The sequence below is a fragment of the Ovis canadensis genome, chromosome 21 (assembly GCF_042477335.2).
Source record: "Ovis canadensis isolate MfBH-ARS-UI-01 breed Bighorn chromosome 21, ARS-UI_OviCan_v2, whole genome shotgun sequence".
Lineage (NCBI taxonomy): Eukaryota > Metazoa > Chordata > Mammalia > Artiodactyla > Bovidae > Ovis > Ovis canadensis.
In genome coordinates this window covers 34,809,247-34,827,442 of record NC_091265.1, presented here as the reverse complement: position 1 = coordinate 34,827,442, position 18,196 = coordinate 34,809,247, and the positions used below count along the sequence as shown (strand labels likewise).

At 39.3% G+C, this 18,196-nt stretch overlaps 1 protein-coding gene across 1 annotated transcript in view; it reads right to left on the bottom strand.

Moving 5' to 3' along the window:
- Positions 1 to 18,196, bottom strand: part of LOC138426403 (glycerophosphodiester phosphodiesterase domain-containing protein 4-like) — a 133,770-nt gene that overhangs the window by 56,837 nt on the left and 58,737 nt on the right. The window contains exon 11 of the mRNA XM_069564915.1: positions 14,253 to 14,409. Coding sequence (XP_069421016.1) covers positions 14,253 to 14,409 — 157 coding nt within the window. The remainder of the gene's footprint in view (positions 1 to 14,252; positions 14,410 to 18,196) is intronic.

The window sequence follows — 18,196 nt, the reverse complement described above, 5'->3', positions numbered from 1 at the left end:
CCAAAAATATAAATAGCAATATCACTTTTTATTGAAACAAGTGCCACTACCTTTACTATTCATCCCACTATGGTAAAAAATCAGATTGCTTAGTGCTTAAAACCACTCAAATGGTGGGAATTTTTAACAATATTAAGTCCTTTTCCATGAACCAACCTATAACTTTTACTTTGAGACCACTGTCTTAACACCTCTTTGTTCTCCTCAGCCCTTTCCTAAAATTTTTATGCTAGGAATCTTCTTTGCAAAAGAATAGCCAGAATAAAAGGACCACAGAAAAATTAGTATCAGGAGTTGCAGAAAATTCTACTGAATATTATTTGACTATCAGTATGGACACTAGTATATTGATTCAAAAAGTAAATAAATGGTCATGGCAGCAGAATTCCTGAGGGGAAAAGAGCAGGAGTAATTAGAATCAAACCTGTAAGAGTTCACATTATCTGTGTTGATAACTTTTGCCTAAAATCTTCCTAGTGCTGAATTTAAGGAAGATCTAACCCAACTGTAATGGCAGACTTAATATAACAAGGATTGATTATACCTCATATTAGTCCAACCAATATATCTATTTCATTTATTTTTCTTTTTTATTTATTTTTTTTAAATTTTACTTTACAATACTGTATTGGTTTTGCCATACATTGACATGAATCCACCACGGGTGTACATGAGTTCCCAATCCTGAACCCCCCTCCCACCTCCCTCCTCATATCATTTATTTTTCAAAAAAATTCCCAACCTCAGACAGTTGGGAGGATATAAATTCATTCAGTATCTGTGAGCTATTAACCAGTTATATCCAAATGTACTCTCTCTGGTTCTATATTTACTTTCTTTGTGTCCTTATCCTAGCTTATGAAGATCATCAACACTGACTGCCCTGATCAGACCAAAATCAACAATTGGCCAGAAAGTTATGTTTCAGGTTTTACTGAAGGGTCATCCTACTGTTTATTAAGTCTTAAACAAAGATCTTAAGTCTATGCAGTAATCCACATTGAAATTCTAAGACTGAATTTATAATTCTATTCACAAATCTTCTAAGGAGAAATTTAGCTCTATAAAACATAAACAGTTCCTTATCCAGGGTTCAGCAAACTTATGTGTCAAGAGACAAGTGTCAAATATTTTTTTTTCCTTTGTATGAGACACATCTCTGTCTCAACTACTGAACTATTACAGTGCAGAAACAGCCATAGACAATTCATAAGTGAATAAGCATGGCTGTGTTTCAATACAAATTTATTGACTGACACTAAAAACTTGAGTTTTATGTGAGCTGTACACATCATGAAACATTATTCTTCTGATTTTCTCCAGTGATTTAAAAATTCAAAGACCATACACAGCTCTCAGGCCACACAGAACAGCCACTGGGCTGAATTTAGACAGTAGGCTGCAGTTTTTCAGCGCCTGATCTAGGCCATGATACAAGGTTGGGCAAAAACTTCATTCAGGTTTTGCGCAACATCTTATGGAAGAACCCAAACCAACTTTTGGGCCGATATTGTCTAAGGAAGAGACATAACGTAATGAGAGATTATGAACCATGAAAAGTTATCAAAAACGAACCAACTAAAGAAAATTAAGATGATTTCTGGGAGCCTCCACCACAGCCTCAGTGGCAGGCACTATGGCTTCTAGAGTAACAGTGAATGATGAAGTCACCAAAGTTTTTAATGATGTGAAAGGCTCCCAAAAGTGCACCTTTAAAAAGCAAGATGATTTATGCCAGCTCCAAAGATATCATTAACAAGAAATTTACATGTATTATTAAACATGAAGTGAAGAAGTGAAGTGAGAGTCACTCAGTCCTGTTCAACTCTTTGCGACCCCTACACAGTCCATGGGATTCCCCAGGCCAGAATACTGGAGGGTAGCCTTTCCCTTCTCCAGGGGATCTTCCCAACCCAGGGATCAAACCCAGGTCTCCCACATTGCAGGCAGATTCTTTACCAGCTGAGCCACAAGGGCAAGTAAATGGCTTGTACAGTCTTAACCCCTGGACTGCCAGAGAAGTCCCAGCAAGATCTTTTCTGATCCACCTCCTAGAATAATGAAAGTAAACACAGAAATAAACAAAAGGGACCTAATTAAACTTAAATGTTTTGCACAGAAAACAAAAGCACAAACAAAATGAAAAGAAGACCCTTTAATATTTGTAAAAATATTTACAAATGAAGCAACCGACACAGTATTTATCTCCAAAATATACAAACAGCTCATGCAGTTCCATAGCCAAAGAACAAACAGCCCAATTAGAAAATGGGTGGCAGATCTAAACAGACATCTCTCCAAAGACATATGGATTGTTAAAAAGCACATGAAATGATGCTCACGTCACTAATTAATGGAGAAATGCAAACCAAAACTTAAATGAGGTATCACTTCACACTGGTCAGAATGGCCATCATCAGAAAATGCACAAAACAAAAAATGCTGGACAGCATGTAGAGAAAAGGGCACCCTCCTAGACTGTTGGATGAAATGTAAACTGGTACAGCCACTGTGGATAACAGAATGGAGATTCCTTAAAAAATGAAAATAGAGCTACCATTGATCCAGCAATTCAACTCCTGGGCATACATAGGGGAAAATATGGCCTGAAAGGACACATTCACCCCAGTGTTCACTGCAGCACTGTGTACAATATTCAGCACACAGAAGCAACCTAAATGTCCACCAACAGGAATGGATAAAGATGTGGTACATACATACAATGGACTACTACTCAGCTATAAAACAGAACAAAATAATGCCAGGTGCAGCAACATAGACAGACCAGAGACTGCCATACTGAGGGAAGTAAGTCAGAGAGAGAAAGATAAACTTATGGTATTGCTTCAGTTCAGTTCAGGTCATATTCTGAACCATAAAATAAATGAACTTCAATAAATATTAAAACATACAATGAATGTAATCAGACCAGAACAGCATTAAATTAGAAATCAATAGTGAGATAACTAGAAAATCTGAAACCATCTGGAAATTTGGAAAGAAAATTTCTAAATAAACCATGGGTCAGGCTTCCCTCGTGTTTCAGAAGTAAAGGATTCACCTGCCAATGCAGGAGATGTAAATTCAGTCCCAGGGTTGGGAAGACAACTGGAGAAGGAAATGGCAATTCACTTCAGTATTCTTGCCTGGGAAATTCCATGGACAGAGGAGGCTGGTGGGTTACTGTCCATGGATCCCAAAGAGTCACACAGGACTTAGCAACTAAACAATAACAAGAAAGAAATTTAAAGGGAAATTTTAAATATTTCAAAATAAATAAAAATTAAAATACAACACATCAAAATCTATGATACAGTTAAGGTGGTATTAGAGGTAAATGTATAGTATTAAATGCTTGCTTTATTGACTATGCCAAAGCCTTTGACTGTGTGGATCACAATAAACTGTGGAAAATTCTTCAAGAGATGGGAATACCAGACCACCTGACCTGCCTCTTGAGAAACCTATATGCAGGTCAGGAAGCAACAGTTAGAACTTGACATTGAACAACAGATGGGTTCCAAATAGGAAAAGGAGTACATCAAGGCTGTATATTGTCGCCCTGCTTATTTAACTTCTATGCAGAGTACATCATGAGAAATGCTGGGCTGGAAGAAGCACAAGCTGGAATCAAGATTGCCGGGACAAATATCAATAACCTCAGAAATGCAGATGACACCATCCTTATGGCAGAAAGTGAAGAGGAACTAAAAAGCCTCTTGATGAAAGTGAAAGCGGAGAGTGAAAAAGTTGGCTTAAAGCTCAACATTTAGAAAATGAAGATCATGGCATCCGGTCCCATCACTTCGTGGGAAATAGATGTGGAAACAGTGTCAGACTTTATCTTTTGGGGCTCCAAAATCACTGCAGATGGTGATTGCAGCCGTGAAATTAAAAGACGCTTACTCCTTGGAAGAAAAGTTATGACCAACCTTGATAGCATATTGAAAAGCAGAGACATTACTTTGCAGACTAAGGTCCGTCTAGTCAAGGCTATGGTTTTTCCAGTAGTCATGTATGGATGTGAGAGCTGGACTGTGAAGAAAGCTGAGTGCCAAAGAATTGATGCTTTTGAAATGTGGTGTTGGAGAAGACTCTTGAGAGTCCCTTGGACTGCAAGGAGATCCAACCAGTCCATTCTGAAGGAGATCAGCCCTGGGATTTCTTTGGAGGGAATGATGCTAAAGCTGAAACTCCAGTACTTTGGCCACCTCATGTGAAGAGTTGACTCATTGGAAAGGACTCTGATACTAGGAGGGATTGGGGGCAGGAGGAAGAGGGGACGACAGAGGATGAGATGGCCGGATGGCATCACCAACTCGATGGACATGAGTTTGAGTGAACTCCGGGAGTTGGTGATGGACAGGGAGGCCTGGCGTGCTGTGATTCATGGGGTCGCAAAGAGTCGGACATGACTGAGTGACTGAACTGAACTGAACTGAACTGAATGGAAAGAAAAAATAACTAAAGTAACCGAAAATTGACCCTTTTGCAAGCTACATAAAACCTAAAATCAAACCCAAAACAAACAAAAGAAAGAAAACATAAAGATCTGAGCAGAAATCAACAAAATCACATACTGTATCTGTAATTAGATCAATACAATGCATAAATCTCTAGGGCAGGGGAGGAGAAACAATTACAAACTATGAAAATCAGGAATGAAAAAATGGAATATAACCATTGATCCCAAAGTCATTACAAGGATAATAAAAAATCTTATAAACAACTCTATATCCATTCATTCAACCACCTTGGTGATATAGAGCCATTACTCAAAATACACAAACTATCAACAAATACTGAAGAATTTCAGATGGCATAGAAATTTCAGTTCTAGAAATTCTATTCAGTTATTTTTATATCTTACATCTCTCTCATTATGTTATTTTTCTTTAAATCCTTGATATACTTTGAATAGCTTTTGAAAACTCCCTTTCTCTTAATTCTATCAACTCTTTCCCCCGCCCCCCACCCCGGATCTTTATGTATAGTTTTTCCCTGGCTTTAAGCCACATTTTCAACCTTCTTTGTAGGCACAGTAACTTTATTACTGGATCTTGTACACTGTAATTGTTACACTGTTAGACGTCTGAGTATTGTTGTCTCTCCTAGTTTGTTTGTTTGTTTGTTTGCTTGGTGGTGGTGATTTAGTCTCTAAGTTGTATCTGACTCTTGGGACCCCATGAACTGTATCCTGCCAGGTTCCTTTGTCCATGGGATCCTCCAGGCAAGAATGCTGGAGTGGATTGCTATTTCCTTCTACTGGGGATCTTCCCAACCCAGAGATTGAACACGGGTCTCCTGCAGTGTAGGCAGATTCTTTACCAACTGAGCTACAAGGGAAGTGCTTTTTTTTTGGGGGGGGGGGGGGAATGGGGTTATATTATGAACAAATCAATTGGATTTTTTCTAAGTGGGTCTAAAATAGCCTTTAATTTAGAGCTGGTTTAGGCTTGTTATTATGGTGTGACCTTTCTGGGGTTTTTGCTGAAGTTCCCATATGTCCAAAAAAGTCTATCTTCTAATACGGCTAGTTAGAACTTGAGTATCTTCCAGACACAAGTGAGCTCTTGTTCAGTCACTCAGTCGTGTCCAACTCTTTGTGACCCCATAGACTGCAGCATGCCTGGCTTTATTTTCTTGGGCTCCAAAATCACTGTGGACTGTGACTGCAGCCATGAAATTAAAAGATGCTTGCACTCTTTCCACTGTTTTCCCATCTGTTTGCCATGAAGTGATGGGACCGGATGCCATGATCTTCATTTTCTGAATGTTGAGCTTTAAGCCAGCTTTTTCACTCTCCTCTTTTACTTTCATCAAGAGGCTTTTTAGCTCCTCTTCACTTTCTGCCAAAGGGTGGTATCATCTGCTATCTGAGGTTATTGATGCTTCTCCCTGCAACCTTGATTCCAGCTCATGTTCACCCAGCCTGGCATTTCACATGATTCTGCACGTAAGTTAAATAAGCAGGGTGACAATATACAGCCTTGATGTGCTCTCTTCCCAATTTGGAACCAGCCCGTCGTTCCATGGCTGATTCTAACGATTGCTTCTTGACCTGCATACAGGTTTCTCAGGAGGCAGGTAAAGTGGTCTGATAATCCCATCTCTTTAATAATTTTCCACAGTTTGTTTTATTCCACACAAAAGCTTTAGCATAGTTAATGAAACAGAATTAGATGCTTTCCTGGAATTCTCTAGCTTCTTCTATGATCCAATGAATGTTGGCAATGGATGTGAGCTCTTGATGTTGTTGTCGTTCAGTTGCCTAGTTGTGTCTGACTCTTTGCAACCTCATGGACTGCGGCATGTCAGAACTCCCTATCCCTCACTGTCTCCCAGAGTTTGCCCAAGTTCATGTTCATTGCATCAGTGACGCCATCCAGCCATCTCGTCCTCTGATGCCCTCTTTTCCTTCTGCCCTCGATCTTTCCCAACATCAGGGACTTTTCCAGTAAGTCATCTATTTGCATCAGATGACCAATATACTGGAGCTTCAGCTTCAGCATCAGTCATTCCAGTGAATATTCAGGGTAGATTTCCCTTAAGACTGACTGGTTTGATCTCCTTGCTGGAGTCTTCTCCAGTACCACAGTTCAAAGGCATCAATTCTTTGGTGTTGTGACTTCTTTACAGTCCAGCTCTCATAACCGTATGTTCTTAGAATGGTTCAGATAAAAGCTCCCTATTAGTACTTTGACCAGCCTTGTAGAACTTCACCCTACTTATGTGTCTCATAGATACTAACAACAGACTCAAGCCAGTCCCATGCAGATTTCTAGAAGCCTTTCTCTGGAAAGCTTTCTCACTTTTGAACTTCATCCCTCAAAATTCCAGACACTCTGATCTCCCAAAAATCCAATCTCTTTCTCCTCAAATCCACAAGACAGCTATCCTTTGCTTAGGGTCCTCCTGCTATAAGACCTGGAAAGTACATCCAGGCAAAACACGAGGGCAATTATAAGGCTCTCCTAGTATTCCCTTCCCTCATGGATCACAGTTCTGCACTGATTGTTGCCCAGTATCTGAGAATGACTACTTAAGCTCTTTGGTTTAATTTTCTAGTTGTTTAAGGCAGGAGAATACAACCAGCACGTGCAAATAGTCATGGCTAGAAGTAGAAATGTCCATGCTTCATATATAGCTCAACATTGTGCATTAAGCCCTCAATATAGGAGGAGTTGTTAAAAAGGAAAATTTTAAATTCCTAGTTAATACTGTGCAGGTAAAATGACAATAGAAATACATTTCAGAGATGGAAAATTTTTTTAATGTAATAAAGAATGGATTGGAAGTACCAGGAGAGCTGTTCAATGCCCATAATATGATCTTCCTTTTTGGGTGGGTGGGGGTGCTGAGTGGAATGCAGGATCTTAGTTCCTTGACCAGGGACTGAACCTGTGTCCCCTGTATTGGAAGCATGAAGTCTCAACCATTGAACCAAGACAAAAGTCACAACATGTTCTTACTCTTAAGGGAAAGAGAAACAGACCAAATCTTTTGAAAACAGTTATGCATTATAGCCTATTAGTAGACTATTTTATTCTCCTTTCTGACACTGCTATTTAGTATCATATAATAATCAAATTAATTTTAATTATCATGTGATTTCTGCTTTATTCCCATGTTCATCTGAAGGTTTTTCCTACATGATACAGAACAGAAATAGAAGTTAACCTCAAAATCATGTTTGAGGGGACCTTGCAGATACTCTCTTATCTCCTGACATGCAAGGAAGAAACTCATGGAAGCAGCTTTCCTAGTGACAGCTGACACTGACACCTCAATTAGATACCAATCCAACTGATCAGGGGACTGAGTCAGAATTTCCAAGATTAAATTTTAGAGAAGAGCAGATAACTCCCCAGAAGTACATTGATAACCCTAGATACAGTAGGACATTAGCTACACCAGATTGAACAAACTGATGAGGGCAATCTAATCATGTATATTCATTTTTTTCTTTTTGGAAATTGTTGGTACTCCTTTCTTATTTGGCCACATCATGTGACTTGTGGGATGTTCGTTCCCTGACTAGGGACTGAACCCAGGCCTTCAGCACTGAAAGTGCTGAGTCCTAACTACTGTACCACCAGGTGGAGATTCCCTGTTAGTACTCTTTTAAACAGTCTACTTCCTCATGGGTGTATGAGAAAACCCATTCTCCTTTGACATTTTTTTCTGTTACACTTGTGCAAAACATTCTTTTATTTAGCAACTTGTTCTCACCACACCTCTGAATTCAGGTAAAATTTGTTTTTACTGAGCCACTATGTTTCATGGCAATGCAGTCTTTTGCAAAAGCTGAAAATATGTACTCCTTTACACCGGGAGTTGGCAATTCCCAGTTGGACACAATTGGAAAAATTGATTGTGTCATCAAGGTCATAACTGAAGGATCATATTTGAGAATACATGTCATTCAATCTGAAAGAACAAGCTACCAGTCCCCACCAAGGACACATGCATAATTGGTATTTGGAATCAAAGCCTACAGCTTTCCTAGGCAAACAGTTTGGTGTCCCTTGTTGTACTCTATCCCAGTATTACAGTAGGAAGAAAGATCACTGATTACCAGGAACAGGAGAGAGAAAGTTGCCCATATTTGTAGGTATATATGTGAAACCTGATTCAAGTGAACTTCTCAAGTTGTAGTAAGAATAAGAGTCTGGAACAGTAGGGACTATTTAAAATGAAATTCTAGACTCCCTATACATGCTCTAGACAGAACCTCATTTATTAAGCTTAATAGTTATTCAACACAATCTGAATCAAGATTTGCTGATTATACAACAATAAACCTTATGTGTATTAACTGATCCTTTAAACTGCACTGGATACAAATTAATAAGGTTAAATAACACAAAATCACAATAAGACCCTCCTCTAAATAATCTACAGAGGTTATTTATGAGCACAAGAGGGAACCTAAATTTTCAAAACTCAGAAATGAAGCATAAGTTCATCGTTGAACCCTCCAGTATCATTGTAGCACACTGTTTAACATGCACACCTAAAGATCATCTGATTCTTATGGGAATGTGCCTTTCTTTGAATTTCTGTGTCCAATACTTTGGCTACCTGATGCAAAGAACTGACTCACTGGAAAAGACCCTGATGCTGGGAAAGATTGAAGGCAGGAGAAGGGGATGACAGAGGATGAGATGGTTGGATGGCATCACCAACTCAATGGACATGAGTTTGAGTAAACTCTGGGAGTTGGTGATGGACAGGCAGGCCTGGCATGCTGCAGTTCATGGGGTTGTGAAGAGTCGGACATGACTGAGCGACTGAACTGAACTGAACTGATTTACAATATAAAGTTAGATGTTGACTTCTAGAAAACTGATAAAAGAGGACAGGATTTTTGTCTAGTAGAGATGCAAATGAGTTTTCATAGAGAAGACAACTCTAAAATTAAGTTTTATTGTCACAGAGTGTATTAACTGAAATAATACACTAGGTTTGTATTCAACTTAGCAATGCAATTCTTAGCATTTCTTTGTTGCACTGAGAATTTTGCATGTTGGTTTCTCACTTTTCTGTTGACTGGGTTTCGTCATCGTGTTTGTTTCCATATTAATGTGCTAAATAAAACTTGTACCTAGTTCATTATCTTTATGCATGAGATAAATTTCTCAAGTAATTCCTCTGTAATCTTGAGATTTATCCTTTCACAAAAGGATATGAAAATATTCCACACAAAGTTTGGTTTTACTAAAAAATAGGAACTCAGCTGAGCTTCCAGGGACAACTCCCAGAACTTCAGTATCTATTTTTATTTCATTATAGATCAGATTAGGTATTTAATTTTCACAAGTAATCTCAAGAATAGTAATTATACTGACAAATAATAATCAACTCACCACCACCATCAATCCATAACCATACCCAACCAATAAAGAACAACCAGAAAAACCTTCACAAACAAAACCAATTTCTTTACTACGAAAAATTATCCAAATATCCAAATCTTTTAAATCATGTGCCAACACCACCTTGACTTCCTGCCTGCACAACATGGAATCAAAGAAAGCTCTACTATGAAACCTAAAAATAAAGCCTCCTAGATAATCATATTTGAAGTCAAGCTTTCAGATACCTTCAGTAACCAGAATAATTGAGAAACTAAACACTGTAAACTTACCACCTAAACAAGCTAAAATAAAACTGTTAATCCTATAAAATAAGCAAAACTTTATAACAACATATCCAATTCCATCACTTACAATAAGACTTTCACAAACCATACATTACACATCAGATTAATAACGGCCTTTTCATTTGGAATACATGTTTGTTAAAACATTACCTATGGCAAACTAGTGAAAGTCGCTCAGTCATGTCTGACTCTTTGTGAACCATGGTCTATACAGACCATGGAATTCTCCAGGGGTAGCCTTTCCCTTCTCCAGGAAATCTTCCTAACCCAGGGATTGAACCCAGGTCTCCCACATTGTGGGTGGATTCTTTACGAGCTGAGATACAAGAGAAGAGTTTCCTATATGGCAAACTAAGCCTATGTACATTATACATGCTAAAGAAGCCTCTCAAGTCTGTATGTTCTATTCATTCATGCATGATGAGATTTATATACAGAGCCTAAACACACACACAGAAACCTGGTATATCAGATGGATACCACTATTTCACACATGCAAACAGCATTTGTAGGCTATATACTCATATGAGAATAAGTATTCTGAGGTGATACACTCATTATAAACCAACATTTAGCTGTCCCTTATAGTAATACTTGTTAACAGAATGACTTTGAGGTGGATAATCTCTCTTTACCTAAGTCTTAACTTGTCCCTTTTTTAACATGAAAAAGGATCAAGTCAGTCTTCAGGATTAACATGTAATATAAATAAAAATCCATTCCACCTAGATAATAAACAAAATTATCTGAAGGTTTATTTTCCTAAGTACACAATTATGTAATAAGAGAGCTATTACCACAGCTGACCCTCAAGTATTGTAGCTCTGTTTCCATAGGTGCTAGCAATATGAATGTCTGCTGTCTGTCTTCCTCAGATATTTGTTGTCAAAATCAAAGACTCAAAATGAGTATATCTGATTGGTAAAACCTAGGTTGCATGGATTCCCTGTAAACATATGATAACCTGGAAAATGTCACTTGTTTTTTCTTAAACTATCTTGAAATGACAGGCGTGACTTTTTTACCCACTTTAAAATATTCAGGATAACTCTAAACTGTCTTATTTACACACTGCTATATTTTCCTCATATCCAATGCAGTACTTGTATGCAATCTCAAAAACGACAGAATGATCTCTGTTCATTTCCAAAGTAAACCATTCAGTATCACAGTAATCCAAGTCTATACCCCAACCAGTAATGTTGAAGAAGCTGAAGTTGAACGGTTCTATGAAGACTTACAAGACGTTTTAGAACAAATACCCAAGAAAGATATCCTTTTCATTATAGGGGACTGGAATGCAAAAGTAGGAAGTCAAGAAACACCTGGAGTAACAGGCAAATTTGGCCTTGGAATACAGAATGAAGCAGGGCAAAGGCTAAGAGAATTTTGCCAAGAGAACGTACTGGTCATAGCAAATACCCTCTGCCAAAAACACAAGAGAAGACTACACATGGACATCACCAGATGGTCAACACCAAAATCAGATTGATTATATTCTTTGCAGCCAAAGATGGAGAAGCTCTATACAGTCAGCAAAAACAAGACTGGGGGATGACTGTGGCTCAGATCATGAAATCCATATTGCCAAATTCAGACTTAAATTGAAGAAAGTGGGGAAAACCACTAGACCATTCAGGAATGACCTAAATCAAATCACTTATGATTATACAGTAGAAGTGATAAATAGATTTAAGCCTAGATCTGATAGATAGAGTGCCTGATGAACTATGGAATGAGGTTTGTGACATTGTACAGGAGACAGGGATCAAGACCATCCCCATGGAAAAGAAATGCAAAAAAAGCAAAATGGCTGTTTGGGGAGGCCTTACAAATAGCTGTGAAAAGAAGAAAAGTGAAAAACAAAGGAGAAAAGGAAAGATATAAGCATCTGAATGCACAGTTCCAAAGAATAGCAAGAAGAGATAAGAAAGCCTTCCTCAGTGATCAATGCAAAGAAATAGAGGAAAAAAACAGAATGGGAAAGACTAGAGATCTCTTCAAGGAAATTGGAGATACCAAGGGAACATTTCATGCAAAGATGGGCTCGATAAAGGACAGAAATGGTATGGACCTAACAGAAGCAGAAGATATTCAGAAGAGGTGGCAAGAATACACGGAAGAACTGTACAAAAAAAAATCTTCATGACCAAGATAATCACAATGGTATAATCACTCACCAAGAGCCAGACATCCTGGAATGTGAAGTTAAGTGGGCCGTAGAAAGCATCACTACGAACAAAGCTAGTGGAGGTGATGGAATTCCAGTTGAGCTATTTCAAATCCTAAAAGATGATGCTGTGACAGTGCTGTACTCAGTATGCCAACAAATTTGGAAAACTCAGCAGTGGCCACAGGACTGGAAAAGGTCAGTTTTCATTCCAATCCCAAAGAAAGGCAATGCCAAAGAATGCTCAAACTACCACACAATTGCACTCATCTCACGTGCTAGTAAAGTAATGCTCAAAATTCTCCAAGCCAGGCTTCAGCAATAGGTGAACCGTGAACTTCCAGATGTTCAATCTGGTTTTAGAAAAGGCAGAGGAACAAGATATCAAATTGCCAACATCCACTGAATCATCGAAAAAGCAACAGAGTTTCAGAAAAAATCTATTTCAGCCTTATTGACTATGCCAAAGCCTTTGACTGTGTGGATCACAATAAACTGTGGAAAATTCTTCAAGAGATGGTAATACCAGACCACCTGACCTGCCTCTTGAGGAACCTGTATGCAGGCCAGGAAGCAACAGTTAGAACTAGACATGGAACAACAGACTGGTTCCAAATAGGAAAAGGAGTACGTCAAGGCTGTATATTGTCACCCTGCTTATTTAACTTATATGCAGAGTACATCATGAAGAATGCTGGGCTGGAAGAAGCACAAGTTCGAATCAAGATTGCTGGGAGAAATATCAATAACCTCAGATATGCAGATGACACCACCCTTATGGCAGAAAGTGAAGAGGAACTAAAAAGCCTCTTGATGAAAGTGAAAGAGGAGAGTGAAAAAGCTGGCTTAAAGCTCAACATTCAGAAAATGAAGACCATAGCATCTGGTCCCAGAACTTCATGGGAAATAGATGGGCATACAGTGGAAACAGTGTCAGACTTTATCTTTCTGGGCTCCAAAATCACTGCAGATGGTGATTACAGCCATGAAATTAAAAGACGCTTACTCCTTGGAAGAAAAGTTATGACCAACCTAGATAGCATATGGAAAGCAGAGACATTACTTTGAGAACAAAGGTCTGTCTAGTCGAGGCTATGGTTTTTCCAGTGGTCATGTATGGATGTGAGAGTTGGACTGTGAAGAAAGCTGAGTGCTGAAGAATTGATGCTTTTGATCTGTGGTGTTGGAGAAGACTCTTGAGAGTCCCTTGGACTGCAAGGAAATCCAACCAGTGCATTCTAAAGATGAGTCCTGGGTGTTCTTTGGAAACAATGATGCTAAAGCTGAAACTCCAGTACTTTGGCCACCTCATGCAAAGAGTTTACTCATTGGAAAAGACTCTGATGCTGGGAGGGATTGGGGGCAGGAGGAAAAGGGGATGACAGAGGATGAGATGGCTGGATTGCATCACTGACTCAATGGACGTAGGTTTGAGTGGAATTCCGGGAGATGGTGATGGACAGCGAGGCCTGGTTGCTGCGATTCATGGGGTCACAAAGAGTCGGACATGACTGAGTGACTGAATTGAACTGAACTGATATTCTCCTCATAACTTTTTTCTGATTATTTTCCCAGTGTATATCCAGTCTCTTCTGTACCTCTCCTTTTGTCTCTCTCTCCCTCCCTTCACCTTTCCTTTCCTCTTTCATAAAGACACACACACACACTACATACCTTCTTGCTCCAGTCTACTGTAATATATGAGACAAACCACCATTATTGCCCATGGTTCCCCTCAGCAATAATCTTCTTTCAGATCAAATGATAACTTTGCATGACCTTCTCCAATTCTCTCAGGTAGTACCACCTCACAAGGGCATCAAAATTATACTGTACACAGTGTGTTTATTTCTAGGAGAGTGTGTGACCATGTGTAATAAAAGGATTCAGTTTTTTGACCTGGGAAATGCATCTTACCCATGCATCTGAAAACCATTTGCCTGCATTCAGAGTCGTCAGGAAACTCCATCGAAACAAGGAAGGGTGTCTACTGGAGGCATTTGGCAGGACCTCCTTTATATTGGTTGTTCTTGTCAAGTCATAGTCATGCATGAGAAAAGGCACCCCATCAAAACTGTAGGCATGGGGAGAAAGGGAAAATGGGAGAATTGGCAGAATACAGTCAACTTGGCAGACAGAGTTCTCAGAAAGCCCATCAAGGTCAAAAGTCTAACTAAGGTTCCTTACTCCCTCCCATATCACAACAAAGGACTAAGTGCCAATAATTCACATGATATCAGTATTTTTCTGCCCTAGGGATCTCTTTTTGGGCTTTGTAAATATCATATTATTTAAGGTGAAAGTGTAGCTTCCCTATCCAGGGATTGTTAGAATGAAGAAAAAGGTATGGCTTGAGAGTAAGTAAGTAGGGTAGGGATGAGGTAAGGCCCTGTGCTCCCTGGGGCCATACGAACAAGTTCAGTTCAGTCACTCAGTCCTATCCGACTCTTTGCAAACCCATGGACTGCAGCATGACAGGACTTCCTGCATACCACAAACTCCTGGAATGAACTTAAAAGGCATGTCCATCCAGTTGGTGATGCCATCCAACCATCTCATCCTCTGTTGCCCCTTCTCCTCCTGCCTTCAATCTTTCCCAGGATCAGGGTCTTTTTCCAGTGAGTCAGTTCTTCACCTCAGGTGACCAAAGTATTAGAGTTTAAGCTTCAGCATCAGTCCTTCCAATGAATATTTAGGACCAATTTCCTTTAGGATACACTGGTTGGATCTCCTTGCAGTCCAAGGGACTCTCAAGAGTCTTCTCCAACACCACAGTTCAAAAACATCAATACTTTGGCACTCAGCTTTCTTTATAGTACAACTCTCACATCCATACATGACTACTGGAAAAACCATAGCTTTGACTAGACAGACCTTTGTAGGCAAAGTAATGTCTCTGCTTTTTAATATGCTCTCTAGGATGGTCATAGCTTTTCTTCCAAGGAGCAAGCATCTTTTTAATTTCAAGGCTGCAGTCACCATCTGCAGTGATTTTGGAACCTCCAAAACTAAAGTTAGTCACAGTTTCCATTATTTCCCTATCTATTTGCCATGAAGTGATGGAACTGGATGCCATAACCTTAGTCTTCTGAATGCTGAGGGGTTTTTTTTTCTTTTTTAATACAAATTTATTTATTATAATTGATGGCTAATTACTTTACAATATTATATTGGTTTTGCCGTACATGACATGAACCTGCCACAGGTGTATGTGTGTTGCCAATCCTAAACCCCCTCCCACCTCCCTCCCCATCCCATCCCTCTGGGTCATCACAGTGCACCAGCCCAGAGCACCCTGTATCATGCATCGAACCTGGACTGGCGATTTGTTTCACATATGATAATATACATGTTTCAATGCCATTCTCCCAAACCATCCCACCCTTGCCGTCTCCCACAGAGTCCAAAAGACTGTTCTATACATCTCTCTTTTGCTGTCTTGCATACAGGGTTATCGTTACCATCTTTCTAAATTCCATATATATGTGTTAGTATACTGTATTGGCGTTTTTCTTTCTGGCTTAGTTCACTCTGTATAATCGGCTCCAGTTTCATCCACTTCATTAGAACTGATTCAAATGTATTCTTTTTAATGGCTGAGTAACACTCCATTGTGTATATATACCACAGCTTTTTATCCATTCGTCTGCTGATGGACATCTAGGTTGCTTCCACATCCTGGCTATTATAAACAGTGCTAGATGAACATTGGGGTACACGTGTCTCTTTCAGTTCTGGTTTCCTCGGTCTGTATGCCCAGCAGTGGGATTGCTGGATCATATGGCAGGTCTATTTCAGTTGTTTAAGGAATTTCCACACTGTTCTCCATAGGGGCTGTACTAATTTGCATTCCCACCAACAGTGTAAGAGGGTTCCCTTTTCTCCACACCCACCCTCTCCAGCATTTATTGCTTGTAGACTTTTGGATCACAGCCATTCTGACTGGTGTGAAATGGTACCTCATTGTGGTTTTGATTTGCGTTTCTCTGAGAATGAGTGATGTTGAGCATCTTTTCATACGTTTGTTAGCCATCTGTATGTCTTCTTTGGAGAAATGTCTGTTTAGTTCTTCTCCCCACTTTTTGATTGGGTCATTTATTTTTCTGGAATTGAGCTGCAGGAGTTGCTTGTATATTTTTGAGATTAATTCTTTGTCCATTGCTTCATTTGCTATTATTTTCTCCCATTCTGAAGGCTGTCTTTTCACCTTGCTTATAGTTTCCTTTGTTGTGCAGAAGCTTTTAATTTTAATTAGGTCCCATTTGTTTATTTTTCCTTTTATTTCCGATATTCTGGGAGGTGGGTCATAGAGGATCCTGCTGTAGTTTATGTCAGAGAGTGTTTTGCCTATGTCTTTCTCTAGGAGTTTAGTAGTTTCTGGTCTTACGTTTAGATCTTTAATCCATTTTGAATTTATTTTTGTGTGCGGTGTTAGAAAGTGTTCTAGTTTCATTCTTTTATGGGTGGTTGACTAATTTTCCCAGCACCACTTGTTAAAGAGATTGTCTTTTCTCCATTGTATATTCTTGCCTCCTTTGTCAAAGATAAGGTGTCCATAGATGTGTGGATTTATCTCTGGGCTTTCTATTTTGTTCCATTGATCTATATTTCTGTCTTTGTGCCAGTACCATACTGTCTTGATGACTGTGGCTTTGTAGTAGAGCCTGAAGTCAGGCAGGTTGATTCCTCCAGTTCCATTCTTCTTTCTCGAGATTGGTTTGGCTATCCGAGTTTTTTTTTCTATTTCCATACAAATTGTAAAATTATTTGTTCTAGCGCTGTGAAAAATACCGCTGGTAGCTTGATAGGGATTACATTGATTCTATAGATTGCTTTGGGTAGTATACTCATTTTCACTATATTGATCCTTCCGATCCATGAACACAGTATATTTCGCCATCTATTTGTGTCTTCTTTGATTACTTTCACCAGTGTTTTATAATTTTCTATATATAGGTCTTTTGTTTCTTTAGGTAGATATATTCCTAAGTATTTTATTCTTTTGTTTCAATGATGAATGGAATTGTTTCCTTAATTTCTCTTTCTGTTTTCTCACTATTAGTGCACAGGAGTGCAAGAGATTTCTGTGTGTTGATTTTATATCCTGCAACTTTACTATATTCATTAATTAGTTCTAGTAATGTTCTGGTGGAGTCTTCAGGGTTTTCTATGTAGAGGATCATGTCATCTGCAAACAGAGTTTTATTTCTTCTTTTCCAATATGGATTCCTTTTATTTATTTTTCTGCTCTGATTGCTGTGGCAAAAACTTCCAAAACTATGTTGAATAGTAGTTGTGAGAATGGGCAGTCTTGTCTTGTTCCTGACTTTAGGGGAAATGCTTTCAATTTTTCACCATTGAGGATAATGTTTGCTGTGGGTTTGTCATTCAGTTCAGTTCAGTCACTCAGTCGTGTCCGACTCTTTGTGACCCCATGGTCGCAGCACGCCAGGCCTCCCTGTCCATCACCAACTCCCAGAGTTCACTCAGACTCGCGTCCATCGAGTCAGTGATGCCATCCAGCCATCTCATCCTCTGTCGTGCCCTTCTCCTCCTGCCCCCAATCCCTCCCAGCATCAAAGTCTTTTCCAGTGAGTCAACTCTCCACATCAGGTGGCCAAAGTACTGGAGTTTCAGCTTTAGCATCATTCCTTCCAAAGAAATCCCAGGGCTGATCTCCTTCAGAATGCACTGATTGGATCTCCTTGCAGTCCAAGGGACTCTCAAGAGTCTTCTCCAACACCACATTTCAATAGCATCAGTTCTTCAGTGCTCAGACTTCTTCATAGTCCAACTCTCACATCCATACATGACCACTGGAAAAACCATAGCCTTGACTAGACAGACCTTAGTCAGCAAAG